At 42.6% G+C, this 23,516-nt stretch overlaps 1 protein-coding gene across 1 annotated transcript; it reads left to right on the forward strand.

The window, feature by feature from the left end:
- Positions 1–1,180: 1,180 nt before the first annotated feature.
- Positions 1,181–22,166, forward strand: ARPP19 (cAMP regulated phosphoprotein 19). The gene is made up of 3 exons (XM_077827373.1): positions 1,181–1,462; positions 9,601–9,723; positions 18,350–22,166. Exons 1-3 carry the CDS (start codon positions 1,418–1,420, stop codon positions 18,518–18,520), a joined length of 339 nt encoding a protein of 112 aa, XP_077683499.1. The 5' UTR covers positions 1,181–1,417; the 3' UTR covers positions 18,521–22,166.
- The last annotated feature ends 1,350 nt before the right edge of the window (positions 22,167–23,516 follow it).

Raw genomic sequence — 23,516 nt, forward strand, 5'->3', positions numbered from 1 at the left:
TCAGGAATCATAACATTCAAAGATCAGTAGGAGAACACTTCAACCTCTCTGGCCACTCAGTAAAAGATTTAAGGGTGGCAATTTTGCAACAGAAAAGTTTCAAAAACAGACTCCAATGAGAAACTGCTGAGCTTGAATTAATATGCAAACTAGATACCATTAACTTGGGTTTGAATAGAGACTGGGAGTGGCTGGGTCATTACACATCTTGAATCTATTTCCTTAAGTATCCTCACACCTTCTTGTCAACTGTCTGTATGTGTGTATATATATATATATATCTTACTATATGTTCCATTCTATGCATCTGATGAAGTGGGTTGTAGCCCACAAAAGCTTATGCTCTAATAAATTTGTTAGTCTCTAAGGTGCCACAAGTACTCCTGTTCTTTTTTAGGATTAGGATGACCATACATCCCATTTTGGCTGAGACAGTCCATTTTTAAGCCTATCCTGGCCGACCTGCATTTTTTTGCAAAAGTGGGGGATAGGCTACACTAGGGGAGCAGCAACGCCAGCCACATGGGTGGGTGGGGAGGAAGAGGCAGGGCTTGGGCCAGCGAGGTGGGTTAGCCCCCTGTGAGGGGAAGAAGGGGAGCAGGGCATGGGCCAGCCACATGTATTTGGGATGGGGGGGCAGGGCTTGGGCAAGCAGTCTGGTTCTTGACCAATGGGAACTGCAGAACTGGCACTTGGGTCAGGGGCAGCACGCAGAGCTTCCCTGGATGTCCACGTGCCTAGAGGCCACAGGGACCTGGCAGCCACTTGCAGGAGCCGCATGGAGCAGGGTAGGCAGGTAGCCCGTCTTAGTCCTCGGCCCCCACTACACTGCCAACCGGACTTTTAACAGCCTGGTCAGCAGTGCCGACCAAAGCTGCCAGGATCCCTTTTTGACCGGGTGTTCTGGTTGAAAACCAGATGCCTGGCAACCCTAGCAAGTGGCTCAAGCCAGCCCCATGCACTGTCCCATTTTCCCTTTGGGAAATATGGTCACCCTAGCTAGGATGCAGTTTTAATGCAGGTCCCCCTTGCTCTCTCCTCTTGAAATGGCGTAATCACGGAGCAGTAGCCACCCTAAGGCTAGAATAGGCCAAAACAAAAGACTATACTACAACTCCCACTTCTCATCTGCAGAGGGAAGCGGATATGACGTTGAAAAAGCGGAAGTCGAGGAAGAGAGATGCGGAAGTTGGAAAGTTCTTTTCTGCTTATTCGCTCTCTCCCAAGCCGGCTGAGTTGTCGGGGAGCGTAAGAGCGGAGGAAGTCTGAGCCCGCCAGCTCGCCGTCGTGAGAGTGGCGGCCATCTTGCGCGGGAGGCGATCGGTGCGCGGTCCGGTGGTGGTAGCTAACGACTGAGGCGGCTGCGCTTCCCCACTCCTTGCCGTTTCCTTCTCTAGCAGCAGCTGCTGGGGGTGCTATGTCCGCCGAGAGCCCGGAGCCTGCTTCGGCCGAGGAGCAGAAGGTGGGCGGCTGGGTCGTGCCTCCTCAGGGCACGTGGGGGAGGGCGGCCACTCTCTCCTGAGCTGTGTTGGTTCCGGCTGCCGTCGGGGCCCGGGGCAGGGTCGGCTGCGTCCAGCCTGGCCCAGCAGCGTGCTCCGTCTCTGGCGGCTGCCGGTCCCCTCTCCCGGCCTGCGGGGGCCGCTGGTTCTATCCGGGGCGCGGTGCCCCAGGCCTGAGCTGCTGTTCGGCTCTGCGCGCGCGGAGGCCCCGCTTTGCTCCTGGCCAGGGTCTTGGGGAGCCCCCCAGGCGCGGTGGCCGCTGCCGCGGAGCAGGCCGGGTTCCCTGCGGGAATGGGATTGTCTCAGGATGGCGCCTTGCCGCCGCCGAACTTGGCTGGGGAGGCGCCTCGGGAGCGGGTGTATGCGAGCTCACAGCTTGGGGGTGACTTCCCCGCAGGAAGGTTGGGATGGCGCGCGGCCCCCTGCCCCGGCTCCCGCAGTGAAGCGCTGCGGCCCACTGCAGGATCAGGAAGCTTTTACCCGTGCTGAGCTCTGTGTCCCGGGGGGGTGTTGCTGGCTGCGGACAGCTGGGATGTGTGACTGTGCGCGGGGCAGGTTGCAGGCCCTGGGCTCCATAGCTTAACATGGCTGAGAGGTGAAAAACACTAAGATATTGACCTTTGCACATTGTTTCACAGGGGGGAGTTTTAGTCTCCTGACCAATAAACCATTAATATGCCTGGGGCTGCGGGGAATGATCACTTTCCCTCTCCTTATTACTCCCAGGGCCTTTCCCTTTCCCCCAGCTAGTCTCTGTAGTCGTCTGTGTGCTAGGGGTCTGAGGTCTTCATGTGAAGCCTTGGTGGAAGGAAACTCTCCACCATTTTACCAGCATTGTAATTTCTGAATGGCTCAAGGAGCAGCAGGCTACTTGAGAGTCTCTCTTAGCTTTTCCCAGAGGCCATAAAGAATGGAGAGCATCCAAAACAAAACTGCTATACGTACTTATGATCTGTCGTCACTGAAAATGGCCACTTTAAAAGAAATCATTGGCCAGTTTTAAAACATTACTTCTGTTACTTACAGCATCTTGGAGTTTGAAAACTGGAATCTAGCTTCCCTCATTTTATGCTGTCTTTACTTTTTTTCTTGATTTGGACTACAAAAAGTCTCCCTTCTTTTTGGGTTTGTATTATTGCTTACGGTCTGCATTGCAAACATTAAATGGTTTTTTTTTTTTTTAAGTCTTCCTAATTGGACTTAAGTTATGGAATCACTTCTGTTGTACTGAAGTGCTGTAACTTTTTACCCCAAACAGTCTAAACTTAGGTGATAGCCTTAAGAGAGTAAACCAAATATATGTCTACATTAGCACTTTTGTTGGTATAACTTATATCGCTTAGGAGTGTGGAAAAAAACACACCGCATAGGGACATTAGTTACACTGACAGAAGTGTCGGTGTGGACAGCCCTATGTTGGCAGGGGACATTCTCCCACCGACATAGCTACTGCCGCTCATTGGGGGTGGCTTAATTATGCCAACGGCATAGAGCAGCTACCTGGGAGACCTTTCAGTGGCACAGCTGCATCTGTACAGCTTTGCCACTGTAAGCTCTCGCGTGTAGACATGACCTAAAGCTCTGCCGTCATCCACCCATTTTCTTGTGTCTGACCTGAACTAGTTGTACAGGCAGGAAGGGTTTGGGGCTAAAGTTGACTGACTGAAATGTTTTAATGAAGACCTTACTAGTTCAGACTTCCTACAAGTTCAATTTTCTATGTTCAATAGCTTAACGTTCTTAAGTTTGGAAAACATTTGTGGAGAAACTATTGACAGGACAGTGTTCCTACCCAAAAATGTAGTAAAAATATTTCGGACTATGCATCACTATCAGAATAGCTCTGTATACTTGAGTATTCTTAATCCTAAATTATGCAACAATATAGCTTATGTGATTTCTTTTGTAGTGTTCTAGTTCAAGCAATTGACTCAGGCTGCAAACTTTACGATATTAACTAAATATCAATATGAAGTCTTCAAAGTTTAAACACTTAATGGAGATTTTTTTTGGAACCAGACACTGTATCACTGTTCTGGTGCTGTAGTTCTACTGTGAAATTGATTTGAAACAGACCCAATCTAGTTTAATAGTCCAGGTCAAAGAAATTTAAAAGAACAAACTCTGAATTATAAAAACAGAACTTGAATTTGATTTGCATCCTGTTAGGATGTTGTTTGTGTAATTCTTACAAAGTTGTATTAATGGAATTAAAAACATTTAATAAACTGCATACTAGATTTTATTGACTGGTAGTTTAATTTATGCACCCTCAAGTTATTTCATTTGGGAGCTGGGAACATCTTGCACTGCCCTCTTCCCAGTTGTCAACTAATAGTAAATTAACAACAACTTTTTCAGGGGTACTTGCTTTAAAAGCCATGCATTTTGTCACATCTTTGATGTTCAGTCTCTCACTGATTTTATGTGCCAAGAACAAACACAGGAACCCAGTGACAAGACAGGAAAGCAGTTGACATAGTCACCACCAGTATTTCCACAGGGCAAATCAAATGTTGTCTTTTGTAGCAGGAAATGAGAAATATTGCCTGAAAGATTTAGCAACGTTTTGCCTGGGAAAATATCACTGTTCTCATAAAATAATATTTCGATAATCCAGTGTAGAACTGTAGTACCTCTGTATTACTTACTAAAGTTATGCACCCAGAGAAAAAATTCCTAAAAGCTCTGGAAGCACAGAAATAAACCCTGATTCAGTAAACACTTATAACTGAAACTTGGACAACTCTTTAGATTATAAACTTTTTATTTTGCAACACTATCTTCTGTGAAAATCTGACTTTCAAATAACTCTTGTATTTGGATACAGCCCAATAATGAATCTGAACTGGGCAGGGATTAAATCATCAGAAGTTTTTCTAGTTGAAAGAGAGATGTTTTAGAAACCTTTACTGTATGCTTGTTAGAGTAGAGGAATAAAAAATGTTAAATAAGGGATAAAAATAAATTGAAACTTCAGTTACAGCCGAACTAGATTTTTCTTGTCTTTGGTGTAAAATTTACGGGGTGGGGGGAAGAAAGCGGTGCCCTGTCACAAAATACCTGTCATTTGCCAAAGAATGATAATGGACTTTGTCAGTTCATTTTGTCTAGCCTTAGAGCTTCATATGTCCAAGAAGCCTCTCCTGAGAAGCTGCAGTTTACTCCTGTTTGAATATCTGCTTTTGCCACAGCAGTTTATCTTGGATTTAATTTATTGGTCTTCAGATTCTTATTTTTGTAAAATCTCCCTTTGGAGCACTCTCCTTGATGTTTTGTTCTGGTATTCCTGTTGAGCGGACTATAGTTTGAGAAGAATTGATAGTCACGTCTTTGGGTCATAAAATTTATTAGAAGAAACTGTACATCTACATATTTAGATTTTTTTTGTCCTTGTAGGGAAAAGGAAGCTGTGCATTCTCATCTCTGCACCAAAATTTGGTTGTCTGAGACCTTTTCTACACTACAGGGAAAAGTCGATCTAAGCTACGTCGACTTGACTTACACTGTTCACGTAACTCAAATTGCATAGCTTAGATCTACTTACCGCGGAGTCCACAATGTGCGATGTCGATAGGAGACGCTGTACTGTTGACTCCCTTTACTCTTCTCGATCCAGTGGAGTACAGGAGTTGATGGGGAGCAATCTGTGGTTGATTTAGCAGGTCTTCACTAGATCCACCAAATTGACCGCTGATGCATCACCCGTCGAGCCTATGGTAAGTGTAGACCAGCCGTGACAGTGCATTGTATGTCAACCATCTTGGTTTGTTCTACTTAATGAAGAGTTGCAGAATTAATTCCTTTAGAGCGTTTGCATGCTTCCTTATGGCTGGCTGCCTAATACAGAAATCTGTTAGTTGTACATGGCCTTCCTCCAAATAAATTGTCAAACATCTGTCTGGATTTTGCTTTTTGTAACATGTCTAGAGAATGTATCCTTTTCCAGAATTCACTAATGCCATTGATGTATGGGTCTCCATTGTTCTAATCAGTAGTAGACAACCATATTCTGCATCCTGTTCAGGTATTAATACACTTAATTAGTTTTGCCACAATAGCATAAATGCAAATTCTATACGTTTTTTGACTTCATGGTAATGTGCTGGCTTGTCAACATGCAAACTAGCACAAGCTGAGTTTCCTTTAAGAGACAGCAAGACAGTGTATTTATGTAAGTTGTTGGATGTTGACCATCATTTATTAATGTCATTAGATGGAGATATTTGTGTGCATATTGTCTTAAATGTCATATTTGTCTTAAATGTTCTGTCTTTTCTGGCTCTAAGTTGAGTAAAGGTGTTGTGTGAGGGTCACATTTACCAAACATCAACAATCTATAGCTATAATAACCAGGACTTACGAGCTATTAGCTGTCAGAGTTTGTCAGAACTTGCATGGAAGACTTCCTGGGAAAACACATGGTTTTGTACAAAGTGATGATATTGTGTTCAATTGGGTGTCACGCTTCTCTCTGTCTATGCACACACAGTGACCCAGTGTGATAGGAGTCACTTGTCATGCTGTCTGGAGTGGCTCACAACTGTTAGTTCCAATCTTAAGTCAGACTGTCAGAAAACAGGGCAGGCACCCCAAACTGGTGGTATATTCTGTAATTAGATTTCATCAAGCCAGTAACAAATGTGAACTCCTGAATCACTATATCAGTATTACCATGTCACACACAGTCCCCTTAGCATTTCCAGCCCATCTTGCCACCCAGACAAACGGAAGTTTGTGCTAATGGTCACATAAAGCAAAAATCATACCACATCAGGTTTCTCCCAGTCCCAAACGGCCTGTCGTTTGCCCCGCATCAATTCATATTCTGAATCTCACACCAAAGATAACGCTGTCAGCCAGTTCTCTAATAGCTAATAAACCTTTAGTTAGTTTAAGAAAAAGAAATGAGTTTTTGAGAGGTTAAAGCAGGTAAAATACATTAACGTGTGAGTCAAAGTTTGTAAGTCCAAAATGATGGCAGAGATGCAGTAATCTGCCAGTGTCCCAAAATCTTTTCAGGGCTACCCAGAATAACTCTGGGGATCTCCATCTTTTTGTTCAGTTTTTCTGCCCTATTAGAATCCAAACAGTTCAGAGATAAAGGATCTTCCTTTGAATCAGAACTTATAGCTTCTTCTCCGTACAACAATTTGATGATTGTTTTATTCTCATAATGGCCAATTTACTTTGAATTAGCATTTCCACTTACAAGGATATTACTCCTGGGAGAATTCTCTGTCCTCTCCAAAAAATTTTTGCACACAGTATTTTAAAATTCTGCAAATTTTGTTAAAAATAACATGACATGATCACATCAGATTCAATTATTTTGGTAATTTATTGCAAAATACTAGCTGAAAGGTATGTCTGTGACAATACAGACACACAAAGAATTTCCCCAGGAGTTGAGTGTTAAAGAAATCCCTGTGACAACGCAGTTCCTATTTCTCTGCCTTCTCTCTCTCCCCCCACCCCTTTGGCCCTCCCCCCCAGCCGAGCCCAGGTGGGAGGCCAGACACCCACAACCTCTCCCACCAGAGATCAGTTGCGGGGCCCTCCTGGCCCAGATACCTGCAACTGCTTCACACACACACACACCCCGAGCCCAGCCAGAGGGGCCCCCCAGCCCAGATACCCGCCCCCCCCTTGCCCAACACCTGCACCCTCCCCCTAAAGATCTCAATTGTGGGCTCCCCCAGCCCAGACACCCACCCCCATACCCCTCAGAGCCCAGGGATCCAGAGGGAGAAACAGCCTGATGCTCAATTCCAGGCTTGTGTGGAGTTTCCTGCGTGCTGCCACCTCCTTCCCTCTGGGCATGCTAGGAACTGCAGCTGCTGGTAACCCTGTAGCTCCCTCGGTCCCCTGCAGCAGTGTCTTCTATGTGTGAAGTGGGCTCTGCGGGGTCAAGTGGTCCCTAGTGGCGGTCAGCAGCACTGCAGCCCATTTCTGTGGGGGAAAGGAAGTTCTGTGCACACAACATTAATTTCTGCAATGCGCAGTGGTGCAGTATTCCCCAAAGAGTTTGAACTACATAATGCGAATGCCTGCTATTACATTATAATAGGAATAGATAAGTGAAAACAATACAAGTAACGTTCCATTAGTTTTCGTTAAGTTCTAACACCTGAATATACTTCATTAACATATACTTTGATCTATGGTTATTTAATTACCAGGCATGTATAATGTAAATGTAATGTAATAGTAAGCAACAGGATATAGATAGGCAAAAACAATACAATTAACATCTCCTTTGATCTCTGCTAACTCACAAGAAAATTGCCTTGAATATATACTACTACACTTAACTTCTTTGATATTCACACACAAGTGAATTGGCCTATGGCTCTGGCCTGAGCTGATCTGTCAGCGTCACAGCACTATTGTTGGAAGTGATCTTTATATGTGAAAAGATATCTTGATCAGTACAACCTCTAAATGAGATGCCATTTACGGTTCAATGCAACTTCGTGGGACTGTTAAAACTAGACAAACAAAAAAATGTACCGGCGGGTACAACATTGTTTTGGCAGAGAGGTTGGTTAGATGACTTGATAGGTCTTCCGTATCTATTTACCAACTGGCTGCTTTCTTGTTCATTAATGTATTGAAATAGACTGGTGCTCCTGCATGGTGAGCTCATGCTGTCATTGAATTTTCTGTGATGATTCCAAAGTCCTTCCTCACAAGATCATGCAAATTCAGAGCCCATCAGTATGTGAGGAAGTTCAGTCTTTTTGCACAAACTTATACAAACTGAATTTCATGTAATTGTGTAATCTAGTTCTCCACTATTTTTAAGTTGGGAGTGTCTCACAATTCTCTACTGTTGAGTTGTGTCTGGACAGAAAAATATTGCATGTGGTTAATCCTCAGGTGTTCCAAAGAGGTAACAAGGGGAAGTATGATACCAGGGAGAGGCGTTAATTATGGCAACGTTCAAAGACGAGCTGGATGCAGTTGGGTGACTCTCTCAATGAGAGTTCTCATCCCTTTACTTCTTATCCAAAAGTCTTGCTGTGTCTTCATTTTCACAAGAGGAGCATTTAGCCAGCCTTGCGGATTAAAAGCAGTAGCAACCAGCATAAATCAAAAGGGCCTCTCCCAAAATTTGCCACAGTTGAGTACCAGAAGCAGTCTAGGCTTGGCCTCTGCATTGGAAAGTAACATCAACATAACAGTATTGAATAGAAGAAAATACTTGTTTCTGAAAATTATTGGTCTGATGATGATTTCATGTGTATGGAAGATATGCACATGCTCTTTCATATATACATATAATACGAGCAGATAACCAAAGTAGAGGGTGATGTTGAAAAACAAGAGGCTGCAAATTCTTGTCTGTTGAGTAGACATCTTTAAAATGTTGAATCACTTGATGTGTTGTACACATGAGTCTGTTCCAGCGATGCGATGGACATTACTCAATCTTAAACTTGTACTGTATCAGCCTGTGGAAATCTGTTAGAACATATATCAAACTACTTGTAGATTCATTAGTGTTCCATAAAAGGCCAGTATCTATAAATGTGCTATAATGGCAGGCAAGGATTCAGAGCTGTACTATTCTGATATTTGTATGCAGTGTGGGGTGATACTAATACTCCATAGCTATAGTACAGTCATGAAAGAGGAGTCTTGTCACAAACTAATATCTACACAGATCTTTTCTTGTGCAGCTTTATGTACGATGCAGCAGGGATACTTGGAAAAGGTCCCACTGGCACTTGTATAGATTTCAAAAGTTTTTGTACCACCAATTTTAGATTGAGAAATTAATCTTTCTCTATGAAATTGGATATATTGGCTGATACAGTGTTATCAGCTATTTGTAAAATTGGAGTCCTGCGAGATACAGCAGGAATCTCTTTTTTTTGCCTTGTATATTTAATTTTAAGATGGGAGGGGGACACACTCTATAGTTGCTGCAATCAAAGCTCTTGGAAAAATGCTGAACAGTGTCTAGTCAAATCCTCTCTAATAGTTTGTGGCATCAGATGGCTAACATAGATCACTATGCTATTGAATTGCTCAGTGGGGGAGTTCTGGCACAGGTGTTTATAGAAATAAATTTTTTTAATTGCATATGTTTCAGGAAATGGAAGATAAGGTGATCAGTCCAGAAAAAGTTGAAGAAGCAAAGTTGAAAGCAAGATATCCTCATCTAGGCCAAAAGCCTGGGGGTTCAGATTTCTTGAGGAAGAGGCTTCAGAAAGGAGTGAGTTCTGTTTTATAAATTGATCGATACAAGTCACTTACATGGAAAAGTAAATGTGGAATGTTTGTTGCTGTGACTTTTTCCCCCCACTATACTGATGCAGATAATGCATACATTGCTGCAAAGGTTTTTTTGTTGAGCCAGAGAGTAATGCTCTGGAAAAAGCCATGCAGTGTTCAGAATCCTTTAATGTTATTTTTTGAAGTCAGTAACTTTTTACACTATAGCAGTGTAACTTTGCCTCAGTGGGTCACAATTGAGGATGCCAAATTCAGGATGAACTGCTGAAAAAATAGGGCAGATACACCCCAAGATTGGTGGCTAATCTCCCATCGGATATACCAAACCAGCAACAAAGTAAACTTCTGTTTCACCACACCGGCTAACAAGAAGTCATAAAAACAGTTTCCTTGGGCATCCCAGTCCTTGTATTGCCACCGAAAACACTGGATTTAGAGATAAGTGGTTCTTTACAACCACTCTCATCAAATAAAAGGTTCTTCTGGTCCCAAAGGACTAGCTACACACCCAGGTCAATGTATAACTCAGATCTTACCCCAAAATCATGCTGATGCCAATCCTTTAGTATCTAAAGGTTTATTTATAAAAAGAAAGAAAGAAAGGTGAGCGTTCAAATTGGTTAAAGGAATTAAATACATACAGTAATTGCAAAGTTCTTGGTTCAGGCTTGCAGCAGTGATGGAATAAAGTCTCTGGCTGCATCCAAATCATTGTAAGGTCCTCAGTCCATTCATTAGAATGCTCCAATTAGGATAAGTTCATAGTCCAAAGGCTTGGGCAGGAAAGAGGCTGGAGCGTGACAGAGGCAACATGGAGGGATTTCCAGGGCCTGTTATATCCTCTCACATGTGGAGGGAAACTCATTGTTTTAAAAAAAAAAAAAAAAAAAAAAAAAAAGCAAACCTCAGCACAGCTAGTGGAAAATTACAGAGAAAAGATGTGAGTTTGGAGTCACGTGGGCAAGTCACATGTCCCTGCCCAATTTTGCTCTGTCATTGTAGGAAGCCATTACCTATACTCCGGACAGCATGTTTACAGGATAGTCCACTCAGTGTAGATGAGCATCTCCCATGGTCCATTGTAAGTTAAGTGTCTTTTGATGGGCCACTCAATTTGAATAGACCCTCCAAGATGTACTGCCTAGCTACCTTGTTGGTTATCCCAGGAGAAAACATTTGAAACACAGGTATAGAGCCAATACTCATAACTTAAAATACAAAAATGATACATGCATACAGACAGCATAATCATAATCAGCAAATCATAACCTTTTCATAGACACCTCACTTGACAACCTTTGTACAAGTTTTGTTGCAAATGTATAACAGTGGTTGCAACAATGATCTATATCAGTGGTTTTCAAACTGTGGGTAGCGATCCAGAACTGGGTCGCGGACTGGAAGGGACTGGGTTGCGGAAGCTCTGGTCAGCACCACCAACTGGGCCGTTAAAAGTCCTGTTGGCGGTGCTGCCCAGATAAGGCAGGCTAGTCCCTACATTTTCCGACACGCACTGTGCCCCAAAAGCAGCTAGCAGCAGTTCCGGCTCCTAGGAGGTGGGCGGGGGCACGAGGCTCCATGCACTGCCCCCGCCCCGAGTACCTGCTCCGCACTCCCATTGGCTGGGAACTAGTCAATGGGAGCTGGAGGGGATGGTGCTTGAGGGTGAGAGCTGAGCAGAGTTGCTTGCGCGCCTCCGCCTAAGAGCTGGACCTGCACCTGCTGCTGGCCGCTTCCGGGGTGCAGCGTGGTCCACGGTGCCAGGCCAGGCGGGAAGCCGGACTCTGCAACCCAGCTGCGCCGTTGACCGGGAGCCGCTGAGATAAGCCTGTGCCCCAAACTCCGGCCTCAGCCCTGAACCCCCGCCCCAACCCAGAGCCCCTTCTTGCACCCCAAACCCCAGCCCAGAGCCCTGACCCCCTCCCGCACCCCAGCCCTGAGACCCCCCAGACCTGGATCCTCCTGCACCCCAGAACTCTCATCCCTGGCCCCACCCCAGAGCCTGCACCCTCAGCCTGGAGCCCTGACCCCCTCCTGCATCCCAACCCCCGCCACAGCCCTGAGCCCTCCCCAAACCTGGAGCCGCTCCTGCATCCAAACCTCTCATCCCTGGTCCCACTCCAGAGCACACAACCCAACCACCAGTCCAGAGCCCCCTCCCACACCCTGAACCCCTCATTCCCAGCCGCAGCCCTCACCCCAACACTCTGTCCCAGCTCTGAGCCCCTCCCATACCCCAGACTCTTCATCCCCAGGTCCGTTGGGTCACGGACATCAATTTTCTTCAACAGGGTCGCCAGGAAAAAAGTTTGAAATCCACTGATCTATATGGTCCTATTTTAATCAGCTAGCGTCACAAATGGTAAAAGCCATCGGAAATTATGTTTGTTCAAAGATCATGCCTGCAAAACAAACACTAACAATCTGGCACTGTAACTGAATACAGCTTCAATGACTCATCCAACCGTTTTGAGAACACTAAATTCAAAAGGTGGCCCCTTGTTGCCTGACAGTACTTCCATAAAATCAGCCGTCATTCCACTGTAGTAAACATTTAGGGCCAGAACCTGGTCCGTGCTACAGCTGCTTTGCATTGCTCTTATACCATCCCTCCTGTTTTAGGATTGCCAAAATTAGTGGCCGCTCTTAAAAAATATTGACCCATCTTCCTAGTAACTACATGAAGGCCGTAATGTTTCACTGAAATTTGTGCCAATGTACTGTAGACATCACAGGTATTGTAGTCATAAATTTATATCCCAGCCTGGAGAGCACTCAATCCATTAGATCAGTAGTATGGAATGAGTCAGCAGTTTTGTTCTGTTCCAAACTCAGCCAGTGGTTTTTGTTTTTTACACTGGGCAAGTGTCTCATCTATTTTGTGCTTTCATTTACCCATCTGTAAACTGTTCAGTATGTTTGCATGAAAGGCACTATATAAAGTGTCCTCTGTGACTAGATGAGCAGTCATGGTAGGCCAGGTGTTGTGCAACCTCTGCCAGTACATGCACCTCCAGATCTATAGCATCCTAGCTTTTACTGTTTGTTGTGCAGCTCAGATGGGAGTGGCATATGAAAGTGAAGTCAAGCCATCTTTAATCCCCCATCTACCAGCCAATGCAAAGTTATGTTGGCAGTTAATGGCCCCCCAAAATTGGTGGGAGGTAGAAGCTGTGACATAGTGGGGATTTTCCTTATGTTGTATGTGAGCCTTACTGTTTTGCATGAATGCTGTGCGTGCCTCAGTTTCCCTGTGTATTGCACCAATGTCTAGGTAGTGGGAATAAGGGTGTGTGACTTTTGTGGGGGCTGCTCCAGCTGCCTGCACGGATGCTATGGCTGCCCCTTTGTAATCTGAGACCCAGGAGGGGGATGTGACCAGATGACACTTGGCCCGGGAAGCGAGACAAAGGCCAGAGGGGGAGCAACGGGCAGGGCAGGGACCGGGCAGCTCGAAGCTAGTAAGTCTCGGCTGGCTTGGGGTGCAGGGGGAGGACCAGAGCCATAGGTCTGGGGTCCCTTCCCCGCCCCAAGATGGACTTGGTTGAAAGTCACTGATTTCTGTGCTAACAAGTTCTGTCCTATGCTGTGTTCCTGTCAACTAATAAACCTTCTGTTTTACCGGCTGGCGGAGAGTCACATCTGACTGCGGAGTTAGGGTGCAGGGCGCTCTGGCTTCCCCAGGAGCCCCGCACGGGTGGACTCGCTGCGGGAAGCACATGGTATGGAAGGGGATGCTGAATTCTCCAAGGTCAGACCCAGGAAGGGTCTAAGATGTCTCAGCTTCTTGTCCTGGAGACAGTATGCTCAGAGAGAGGACGCATGCTCCCCCAGAGTCCTGGCTGGCTTCATATGGAGTAGTTCTAGAGCATCCCTCTCGTGACTCCATGACAACAGCTTCCTGAACGTGTCCTTTTTTCTGTACCCTGAGCTGGAACAGCTGCTACGCAGGTCCTTTGCCACATGAGTGGACTTCTCAGGTAGCAGTTAAGATTGCTTTTTGCTGCTTTGCTGTTGGAGCAGCACAGATCAGCCAGAGTGGGGTCAGGATCTTGCCCAGTAGATGAAGCCAGTGTAAATGAGGCTGAATTGGGAACGGTTAACCACATTATTATAGGGACTCCTCGTTGTTTTCACATTATTATAGTTCATCTGTGCAATCCATAGATGGAAGGTAAGTGCAGAGAGGTGTGCTCCTGGCCTCACAGAATCTGAGTTGTTTGGGGCTTTTTGTATGATCGTTAGAGTACAATTAACATGTTCATTCACTTATGCTCAGAGAAAACATTTGTCTTTAAGCAGAGTATCTAAATATGTGCTCATGTATCTCTTGAACTATTCACTACAGTTAAATATAATGTTGCAGTACGAAGGACATTATGATCTACATGCTTTTGCTGGTATAGTTTATTTCACTGGTATATGATATACTGGCAAAAAGGCTGCACTAGGAGGGTTTTCCAGTTAAGTTCAAAGTGTAGACCTGGCCTAAGGCTCTCAGGAAAACACAGATTTGGTGACTAATGGATTGGCGATCCAAGGTCAGGATGCAAATTGTGCCCCCTGTCACCAGCCCTTCCCAGTTAATTCAGGGGCTGTTAGCTCAGGCACTGTATATTGCAGCTGCTATCATACTTAATGGAGAGCCATTCAGAGCGTCACAGGTTGAAACCAGTACCTTAAACTTCTCTTAGAAATGAGTCAGTGGTTAATACAGAACACTGAGAATGGGTGTAATGTGCTCTCTGTATTAAACACTTAACTAGTGTGTTACATGTTCTACAGTATTCAACTTCCAACTGACTTGAATTTATAAACCTATAAATAGGGTAATCCGTTCCAGAGGTGATATGGAATATGGAGGAAGCTTAATTTTAAGTCTGATTTTTGGCCTCCTTGTATAACCTAAAAATAGTCACATAAGCCTCAAAACTGGCAAATCTGAGGCTGAAGTAGAGAATGTCCTTTACAATATAAAGGATTGAATGGGACAGCAGGTTCCTGAATTATGTTTGACACTTTGCAACAAAAAATAAAGCTAGAAAAAGATGAAAAGTTTAGTTTACTAAACACTATTAGCTGAGACCTAATGGGTAGCAGTAAAATTTGGTTTGCCTGCTCCAGCCACTATAAAATTAGGTCTCAAGTTATGGTTTAAATATCAAAATTGTAAATCTGTAGCTTTTTCTTTGCAGAGTCTTCAAAATGTAACCTGACTGAGAAAAGGGGTTGACATTGCAGATGCTCTCCACTCCCAACTGTCTGTCTTTATAAGTAAAACAAAGACCAGTCTTAAACAGCCAATTAAATTTGGGAAGAACAATCTTGTTATGTATTGACATTTCTGGTAGACTTGAACCATCTACATGTCTCACTTTTGAAGGGACACTAACCACTTAAATCACACTTCCGAATTTTAATTGTCAGATTTGTTTTATTTACCGTTTTATTTTACTGGCTTTTTTTTCAGTATTCTCTGCGTTAGACAGTGTTCTGTGTGTAGCGGGTTTCATTGTATAATCACTTCCCTTCTTTGTTCATTATTTCTTTTAATATGCAGCGTGGGAAGACACTTAAATTGAATTGTCTTTGGAAATAAAGCAAAATTTTTGTTAGTAATTAGATTTTGGTGGGTGGGGCACATGTTCACATTCCAACAATCATTGTTAGCCCATTGATACAGGGGGATAAAATATGGCACTGCATATTATGATTTCTGTTCATGTGGCACAGTGGCTCAATTTTGAAGCAATTGTTTCTACAGTGTGCCACAAGTCTTCAGGAGGCAGTTTTCCTCTATGTCCAGTTTGCTTTCTCTCTGACACTGCTTTTGTTCGGCCAAAAAACAAAGAGCACTGTCCCTTCCATAAGCATAGTAAACTCTACACTGTCGTTTTCTGTTACAGAAATATAAGAGCGAAAACTAATATTATGGGGGGGAATCGTAGACACACTTAGGGCTAGATTTACAAAGGGATTTAGGAGTCCTAGTGGAATTCACAACCCTGAATTAGATGCTCAGACTTCCTACAAAGGATGGGGAGAGTTCGGTGTCTAAGAATGGGAATAGCACAAACCACCACACTGAATGGGGAGCTGCCTAAGCCAGCCAGTAGGAAATGCCAAGGAAATTGTATGGCCTAAGCTCCACAGAGAGAGTTAAGTGCGTAAGTCTGGACTGGAGGGAGGCAGCCTGCTCCACTTGGGATGTGCAGCCATGATCTCTCTCCTTGAGTTAGCTGGTGTGTGTGATGGGGATTTTTTTTTTTTTTTTTTTTTTTGTAAGAAACGCAGTAGCAAGAGGCAGCATCCCTGTTTTCACCTTTGGTTAGGGTGTGTGGGAGACCTGGGCTCAATTTCCCCCTCTGCCTGATGTGGAGAAGGGATTTGAACTTGGGTCTCTTACTTCTCAGGTGAGTGTCCTAACCACGGGACCGTGGGATATTCGGGGGGGGGGGGGTCACAGTTCTCAGAGTGTCCTGTTGGAGCTGTTCCACTAATATATATAATTATCCATTGTGCCAATGAGAGTGACTCTGTAGTCCAGTTAGGGCACTGGAGTGAGAGGTGGGAAATCCCTGTTCATATCCCTTCTCCACATCAGTTAGAGGAGGAGGAGGAATGAAACCTTGGGTTTTCTATATCCCAGGTGAGTGTCCTAACCACTGAGCTGAAGGTTATAAGGGGCTGCTGCCACTCTACTCTCCAGCCATTTTGTGTGGATTTAGGTGTGCTCCAAGCATGCCTACTGGATCAGCCCCTAAAGGCAAGAGTGGCAGCAGAATGCCTGGTTTCTGAATCACACTAGGGCTTATGTTCTGAACTACTGTGAAGTGTCAGGACTTAGACTGCTGTGTACATGCTCAGCTGCTGAAATTTTGGCACCTACAAGGTAGAACAGCTGAGTGGTGGTCCCAGTGGTGACCAAATGTGGAATATAAGTTCCTAAGTCAATTTCTGGATCCAGCCCTTACAGTTAAAGCTGCATAACTGTTGTCATTCTAACTCTTTTTCAGTTGCTGTTCGAAACTTTTGCTTCTGGACAGAAAACTCTGAAGGAATTCTCTTTGGAAAGTTAGAAGCAAAGCAGATCAGCTAGCTTATGTGTGAAGGCTATGACAAAAGATCTTTTTATTTGGGGTTGGGGAGTTTCAGAAAAGGTCAATAGATTTCCCTCTGGCTGAAATGTTATGGGGTTAGAAGGTACAACTTGGTGTTGGTATAGTCCTCATGAAAAAGTGTTTTCGTTTTCATTTTCAAGCCTTTTCATTGTTTTGGTTGAAAGTAGGTGGTTTGACCAAATGGGCCTTTAAAAACTCAGAGCATGCTCAATTTTTTTTGTTTGTTTGTTTTTTCCTAAGATCATAATTAAGGCTATGATTTGGTCGTGGCAGTCACGGATTCTGTGACTTTACGAGACCTCCGTGACTTCTTCGGCTTCAGCTGTCAGTGGCTGAAGCCGGGGCTGGAGGTGGGACTGTGCGCCCCTGCCCTGCAGTTGGAACCCAGACCATGTCCTGCCCTGCCTCGCAGCTGGGGCTGGAGCCAGGGCCATGTGCCCCTGCCCCATGGCTTCCCAGGGCCATCTCTCTCTCCTTTCCCCTCCCCCCCCCCCCATGGCTGTGGCCGGGGCTGTGCATCTGTGGCGGGGGTTAGAGCGGGGACTCTGTGCCCCTGCCCCACAACTGCAGCCAGCTCCAGAGCCAGGGCTCCATGTCTCCCCTGTGGCCACAGTCCCTGGAGGCGGGTGGGACTCAGCCTGTCAGTCCCCCCCCATGGACCTCCAGCTGTCATTCCTCCCTACTTCCTCACTCTGCCCCTGAGTTATTTCTAGTAAAGTCACAGACAAGTCACTGGCTCCCATTAATTTTTGTTTGTTTGCCTGTGACCTATCTGTGGCTTCTACTAAAAATAAAGGTGACAAAATCTTAACCATGGTACGTGCAGCTCAGGAAGGACTTTCTGTGAATGTGTCCGTAACTAATTTAGATGTATAATGTGAAGTCTAGTTAAATATGCTGGGTGTGTGTTTTTTGGGTTTTTTTGTTTGTTTGTTTTTGTTTTGTTTTGTTTTGTTTTTTAATTTATTTAAAGGTAGCACAGCTCTGGGATTCCTGGAGCAGGCTCTCTATCCTTTGGACTTTCTAAGATATTTTGGTTGTTGAGGTACATGATTCTGAGTTCACTTAGCACACCAAGCTTTTCAGGTCCTGGGTTGAAGTCCTTGACAGTGAATGAAGCCTCCTGTTCTTTTGAAAACTATGGTCAGTAGCAAAGTGCTTATATGAAACAGGACAGACCTATGGTTACGTGTGAAATCTTAACATCAGCGTTTCTTCACCTGCCATGCTTAACTCTGCAGTCTTAATGTTCTCAACTTACTGTTTTATTTTGGAGTGTTTAATAAAGCTACTGTGCCCCAAATGGGGTAGAAAATAGTTTTGTTTTTTAACTCTTCGTTCTTCTCCTTTTTAAGAGCACTGCTTTAAACTTCCCACTCAGTTATCTATTTCTGAAGTTTTAAATGGTCTTTGATTCAATAACTGATGTAATTTCATTTATGTATTGGATAAACTTTTCAAGTCTTAAATATTTTTGTCTTCTAGCAAAAATACTTTGATTCTGGGGATTACAACATGGCTAAAGCAAAAATGAAGAACAAGCAACTCCCTACCGCAGCTCCTGACAAGACAGAAGTGACTGGTGATCACATTCCCACTCCACAGGATCTTCCTCAGCGAAAACCATCTCTTGTTGCCAGCAAGCTGGCTGGCTGACTAGAATGGCTGAACTGCATGAATCTTCTCATTCCTGTTTTCTCCTGAATAGTTATTCCTCACTTTTTTTTTCTCTTCCCCCCTACACTAAGTCATTGAGACTGACAGCTTTGCAGGTAGTGGTAGCGTGTGCTGCTATTGTATGGGAGTACTGTTGAGAGTAAAATGTGTAGTACTTGGTCTAGTTGAGAACAATGCACTGATAAAAAGGACAGGTTTGGTTAGAGCAATGTAAAGTAATCTACTTGAAAATGTACATATTGCCTATTTCCTAGTGTAGGACTGGTTTCAGCAAGTGACATCGCAAGTTTTACAATTTTTACTGTTTCTGCTTTCCTTATTTCACCTCAATTGCAGCATAGTATGTTTGTATTTAATATAACTACCTGTTGTGTTGCTTTTTCTTCTGTGTTTGGTTTCTGCTTTGTTCTCTAAAATAGAGGTTTAGACCACAAGTTGCTAGGAGGTAAAGCATGTATAAAAACAAAATTGGGGCTTTGAATGAATTTGTGTATCTGCTCTTGAACTTGAATGGCCTTAAACCTGTCTCAGCTTTAACAATAGACTTTTACTTGGGCAATATTTGCCCATTCTCTTGTAACTCTTGTGAACCTAGTACTTATTTACAACTGCCTGTTGAAGCTGGTATTCTTTTCAGTTCTGTAGTGTAGAACACACTTTTGTTGAAGATGTGAATGAAGTGTGCATGTGCATAGACTGTTGAATTCACTCTTGTGCCATTTTTGTAAATACAGTAGTTTTGCACAACCTTTTGCAATTGTCTATTAATTTTACATTTTAAAAAGCAGAATGTGCCAACCAGAAGCACAAGTGATTCTGTACCTTTGAAAGTCTCAGCCTGAAATTATGTGCTCAGAATCTTGCTGCTGAACGTAACAAACTTCTGTACCCAGAATTCATGAAACACTTAACATAGAAACTTGACTGAGATGGTCTTAACCCTATGCTTTTGCAGCTGTATTTTTTCTGTGTGTAACAACCTCCAATGTTCATATATGGTAATCTGAATTATGTACCTATGGGCATTCAAAGGCAGGTGCCCATTCTGTTCAGTATCTTTTAAATCTATAGCTTTTAAAGTTGAAATGCTTTGTGGGATATTTGGAATATAGAGAAATAAATGTATGAAAACGTATACTGTCCTTGAGGGTTCCCCAGATGACAGCCTTCAAAACTACTTCAAAACTTCAAAAAAGTAACTTCAAAAGTTACTAAGAAATTGGACAGGCATTAATGCATTTGGAATATTTAACGTTTTTAATTGAAAGGATATGAAATCTTGTTTTGCTGAACGCTTAAAGTGATGTTATAATATATAGACTTATTGTTGGGACATCTTAGTTCTTTGTGTTGCACAACAAACCCTAACTGGTTTTGATCAACACCAAGAATAGGAACTTATATTATACACTGTGATCTATTGATTAACACAAGATGTGTCTATTGATAGATAATGTTGTAGTTTGTCATTTCAGTAAATAAAGATAAATTTCACTTTCTGTGTAGACAGTGCAGGTCATATGGGGACCTAAATTGCTAGATACAGCAGGTAACGCTTGGAAGCTACCAAAATATAAATGTAATTACATCATATCGGAAAGCTAGCTGAGCATGGGCACAATATGAATCAGAACTTGCTCTTTTAGCTGGATCAGGTATTAGTTAATGTAGTGCTTGCTCTATAATGCTTATTAAAAACCAATTAACAAAAAGGCTGTAAGTTCCCCTTTTGAAAAGAGGAGTTCAGAATTTTTCCTCCCTTTCCCCCCCCCAAAAATCACCTCTCCAAGAAGGCAAGAGTCTTGGATAGCTTGCATTTGTCATTCACTTCTTCAAGGAAAACTGCAACACAATTCCTTTGTGTAAACCCAGCCCAATCACAAGCATGCATGAAAGAATATTCTAATTACAATGTGCATTTAAAAAATCTTCTGTATTGTAATCATCCAAAAAAAAAAAAAAATCTTGGGGGGGAAATGACCATTGAAGAAAAATTAGACTAATCTTTCTTCTTTTCAGTGCCCCATCCCAAAGAATGACTAAAAGGTCAGAAAACAAACAAGGAAAAACTTAGTTAAGCTTAACTCAGACCTATTTGACCATGCACTGTGGCCAAGGGCCTGATTGTTTCCATAGGCGCTGAGCACCTGCAGCTCTCATTGACTTCACCCATTTTGAAAATTCTGGTCTCTTTTTCATAAAAGATGTAGTGGTAGATATGTTAATTATGTGTATGGTAGGTTTAGATGATTTAAGGGTATTGGTACAGGATTAATTTGCATAATCTTGTCAGTTTGACCCTCCCCCATTGGGGTCAAAGGAGGACACTCATCCCAGAGAATTTCGAAATCTCAAAGAAGTCTGTTCCTTTTTACATGTCTTTCATAGGTCTTTTTGCTTGTAATTCATGCTAATTACAGTTCACTTTTTCCTTACTTCCATTAAGATTATAACAAATTTGTGAATATTTTTCATGGGAACCAGACTGAATAAACAGTAAAATTGATACCCTGTTTCCATAAGTAAAAAGTTAATCTGGGAAAGGAGAATTTATTAAATCATAAGTGTATACCACAATAGCAAGGAAATACAGATATATATATATAGAGAGAGAGAGAAAAGTAAACTGCTTTTTATACCTGTCTGTCCTAATGTGAAAATCCTTCCTTATTTTTGTATGTATGACTGAAAGCAAATGAAAAATTAGGCCTACTGATAGGATTTAAGATTTGGTCTGAAACAAGATTCTAACAATTGAAAGTGACTCAGTGTGCATTGTCGGTGATGCTACACTGTAATTCACCAGGTGAGTTGTCTTGATATTTAAGGAGGGTAAAAATGGCTTAAATTTAACATTCCATTCCGTCAGCTATAATTCACTATTTTGTACCACTGATTAGACACCAAATGCTTGTTGTCCATTCAGTGGCTTGCAGTTCTTAAAGTTGTAACAAATGCCATTATAGATGATTCATGAGAAATATATATTTGAAGTACTGTTTTACTAACCAGGGAATGACTGATTGTGAGCCTTAACCTCGTCTGATAAACCTCAGCAGCAGGCACAGCTAGTTTGATTATATATACATTAATTAAGACTTAATGATGAAGCCCAATAATCGCTTCACAGTAGATCAAACTTGACTGCTAATGTACACCTACCTTCATCTTACTCTAGCAAGATAACTAAGCTATCCAAACTTGTGTATATAATGTATAATATGAGTTTTACCATTTGATAAATAACCTTTTTCAGAGATCTATCTGCACTGTAGCCTGGTAGTCCCTTTCTTATCTTGCCTTTAAGGATAGGCAGTGATTAGCTAGTAGTACTCATGTAGGTTTATTATACAGTATCAAGTAGCATCAACATTTTATTCAAAATAGTTGCAAGTGGATTAATTAACAGCTTCAAAGATATGTCCCCAAACCTAATAGCACTGAAGGCTTCTCTCATTGTTCATGGTACTGTAGGACAGTGTTTGTGCAAAGGCTCCAGAAGTGCTGTTTTGTTGGACATATTCTTTACACCCACTCAAGAAGTTAAGGTGATGAAATGTCAATTGCTTCTTACAAACATACACGTTGTATAGTATACATAATAAATTGATCTACTTAGTTTTTATTGTGATGTGCAAATTTGTCTTGTCTTTACCATGGTCTCCAAACCATATTGCATATCTTAATCTTTATGAAGAATTTCTAGAACCCAAATCTTGCTCTTCTGTATCACTAAAAGTATGACTGGACCTCAATTTCTAGTATGTTGGATTACAGAACTACTTTAATGTAACCATGTTTATATATCAGCGCTTATTTGTCTAACATAGGCAATTAAAACTTACTGTTTGAAAATTTTAACTCCTTAACAAATGCTTGTTTCAATGCCTTGCATTTTTGAGCGAAGGTGACTTCTGTGAGAATTAACTTTGCATCTAGAAGATAGCACTGCAATAGATAGTAACCTTACCTCAAAACTTGGCCCTTAGCGCCCAAATTTTGATATCCAAAGTTTTACCAGTAACTTTAAATAGGAAAAGACCAATCCGGTAAGCCGAAACCATGTTTTAATGTGTCTTCCTTTTGGAAGGCTTTCAGAATATTTGCAAAAGGCAGGCTGACGTCCATGCATGAGAAATCAACTGACATCACTGAAAGGTAGTATTTTTTTATTTAGAAGTAGACAGCTGTTTCCTCAATCAATCTATTATACTATATGCCTGCTAATGCTGTAGTAGATTGCTCTTGATGGCTCGTTGATACACCTTTTCTAAAAACAAACAAAAAAAACCTGTTAATATAAACAATCTTCCTCTTTTTAAAGGCATATAATGTTCAATCTTCAATTTTCACTTACTCCATAAACCAAAAATATTTTCATATTTAGTCACTCAAATCGTGTGCCTTGATAACTAAGGCAAATATTGACCTTTCATGGTTGTATTTGTGGGCTACTGGACATCTCATGCCAATCACATTCCCGCATAAATGCGGCCTTTGGTATGAAACCTCTGACGTGCCAGTGAACTGGTCAAAGAGAATGACAAAAGGCAGAGAATGACAAAAGGCAGGGTGCTAGTCTTTCCAGTTGTAAGACTATTTTACAGCAAAATTTTAAAATTCTTCCACTGTACTGCAATTTCACCCCCCCGCTGAAACAGATGTGACTCGGTCCAGTTGAAAGTCAGTGCAATCCTCAGGCCCTTTGAGTAGTTAACCAGAGAGAACAGACAGCTTAGACTTCTGCTGTCAGGGTACAGATTTCTCTGAAATTCTAAATAATGGCATATCCTGTGAATGTAAACATTTTAGCCTAATTCCTAAACAACCATATTGCTGTGGACAAAGTTGACAGTTCTGTGTACTGATCTTCATTTTTTATGTTCATTTAGATCCTATAGACCAAAATATCTGTGCCAACGACCCCATCTGCAGCTTTGCTGAAAAGATCATGTTAAGGAATGCTGGTATTAGT

This window comes from Eretmochelys imbricata, chromosome 10 (assembly GCF_965152235.1).
Source record: "Eretmochelys imbricata isolate rEreImb1 chromosome 10, rEreImb1.hap1, whole genome shotgun sequence".
Lineage (NCBI taxonomy): Eukaryota > Metazoa > Chordata > Testudines > Cheloniidae > Eretmochelys > Eretmochelys imbricata.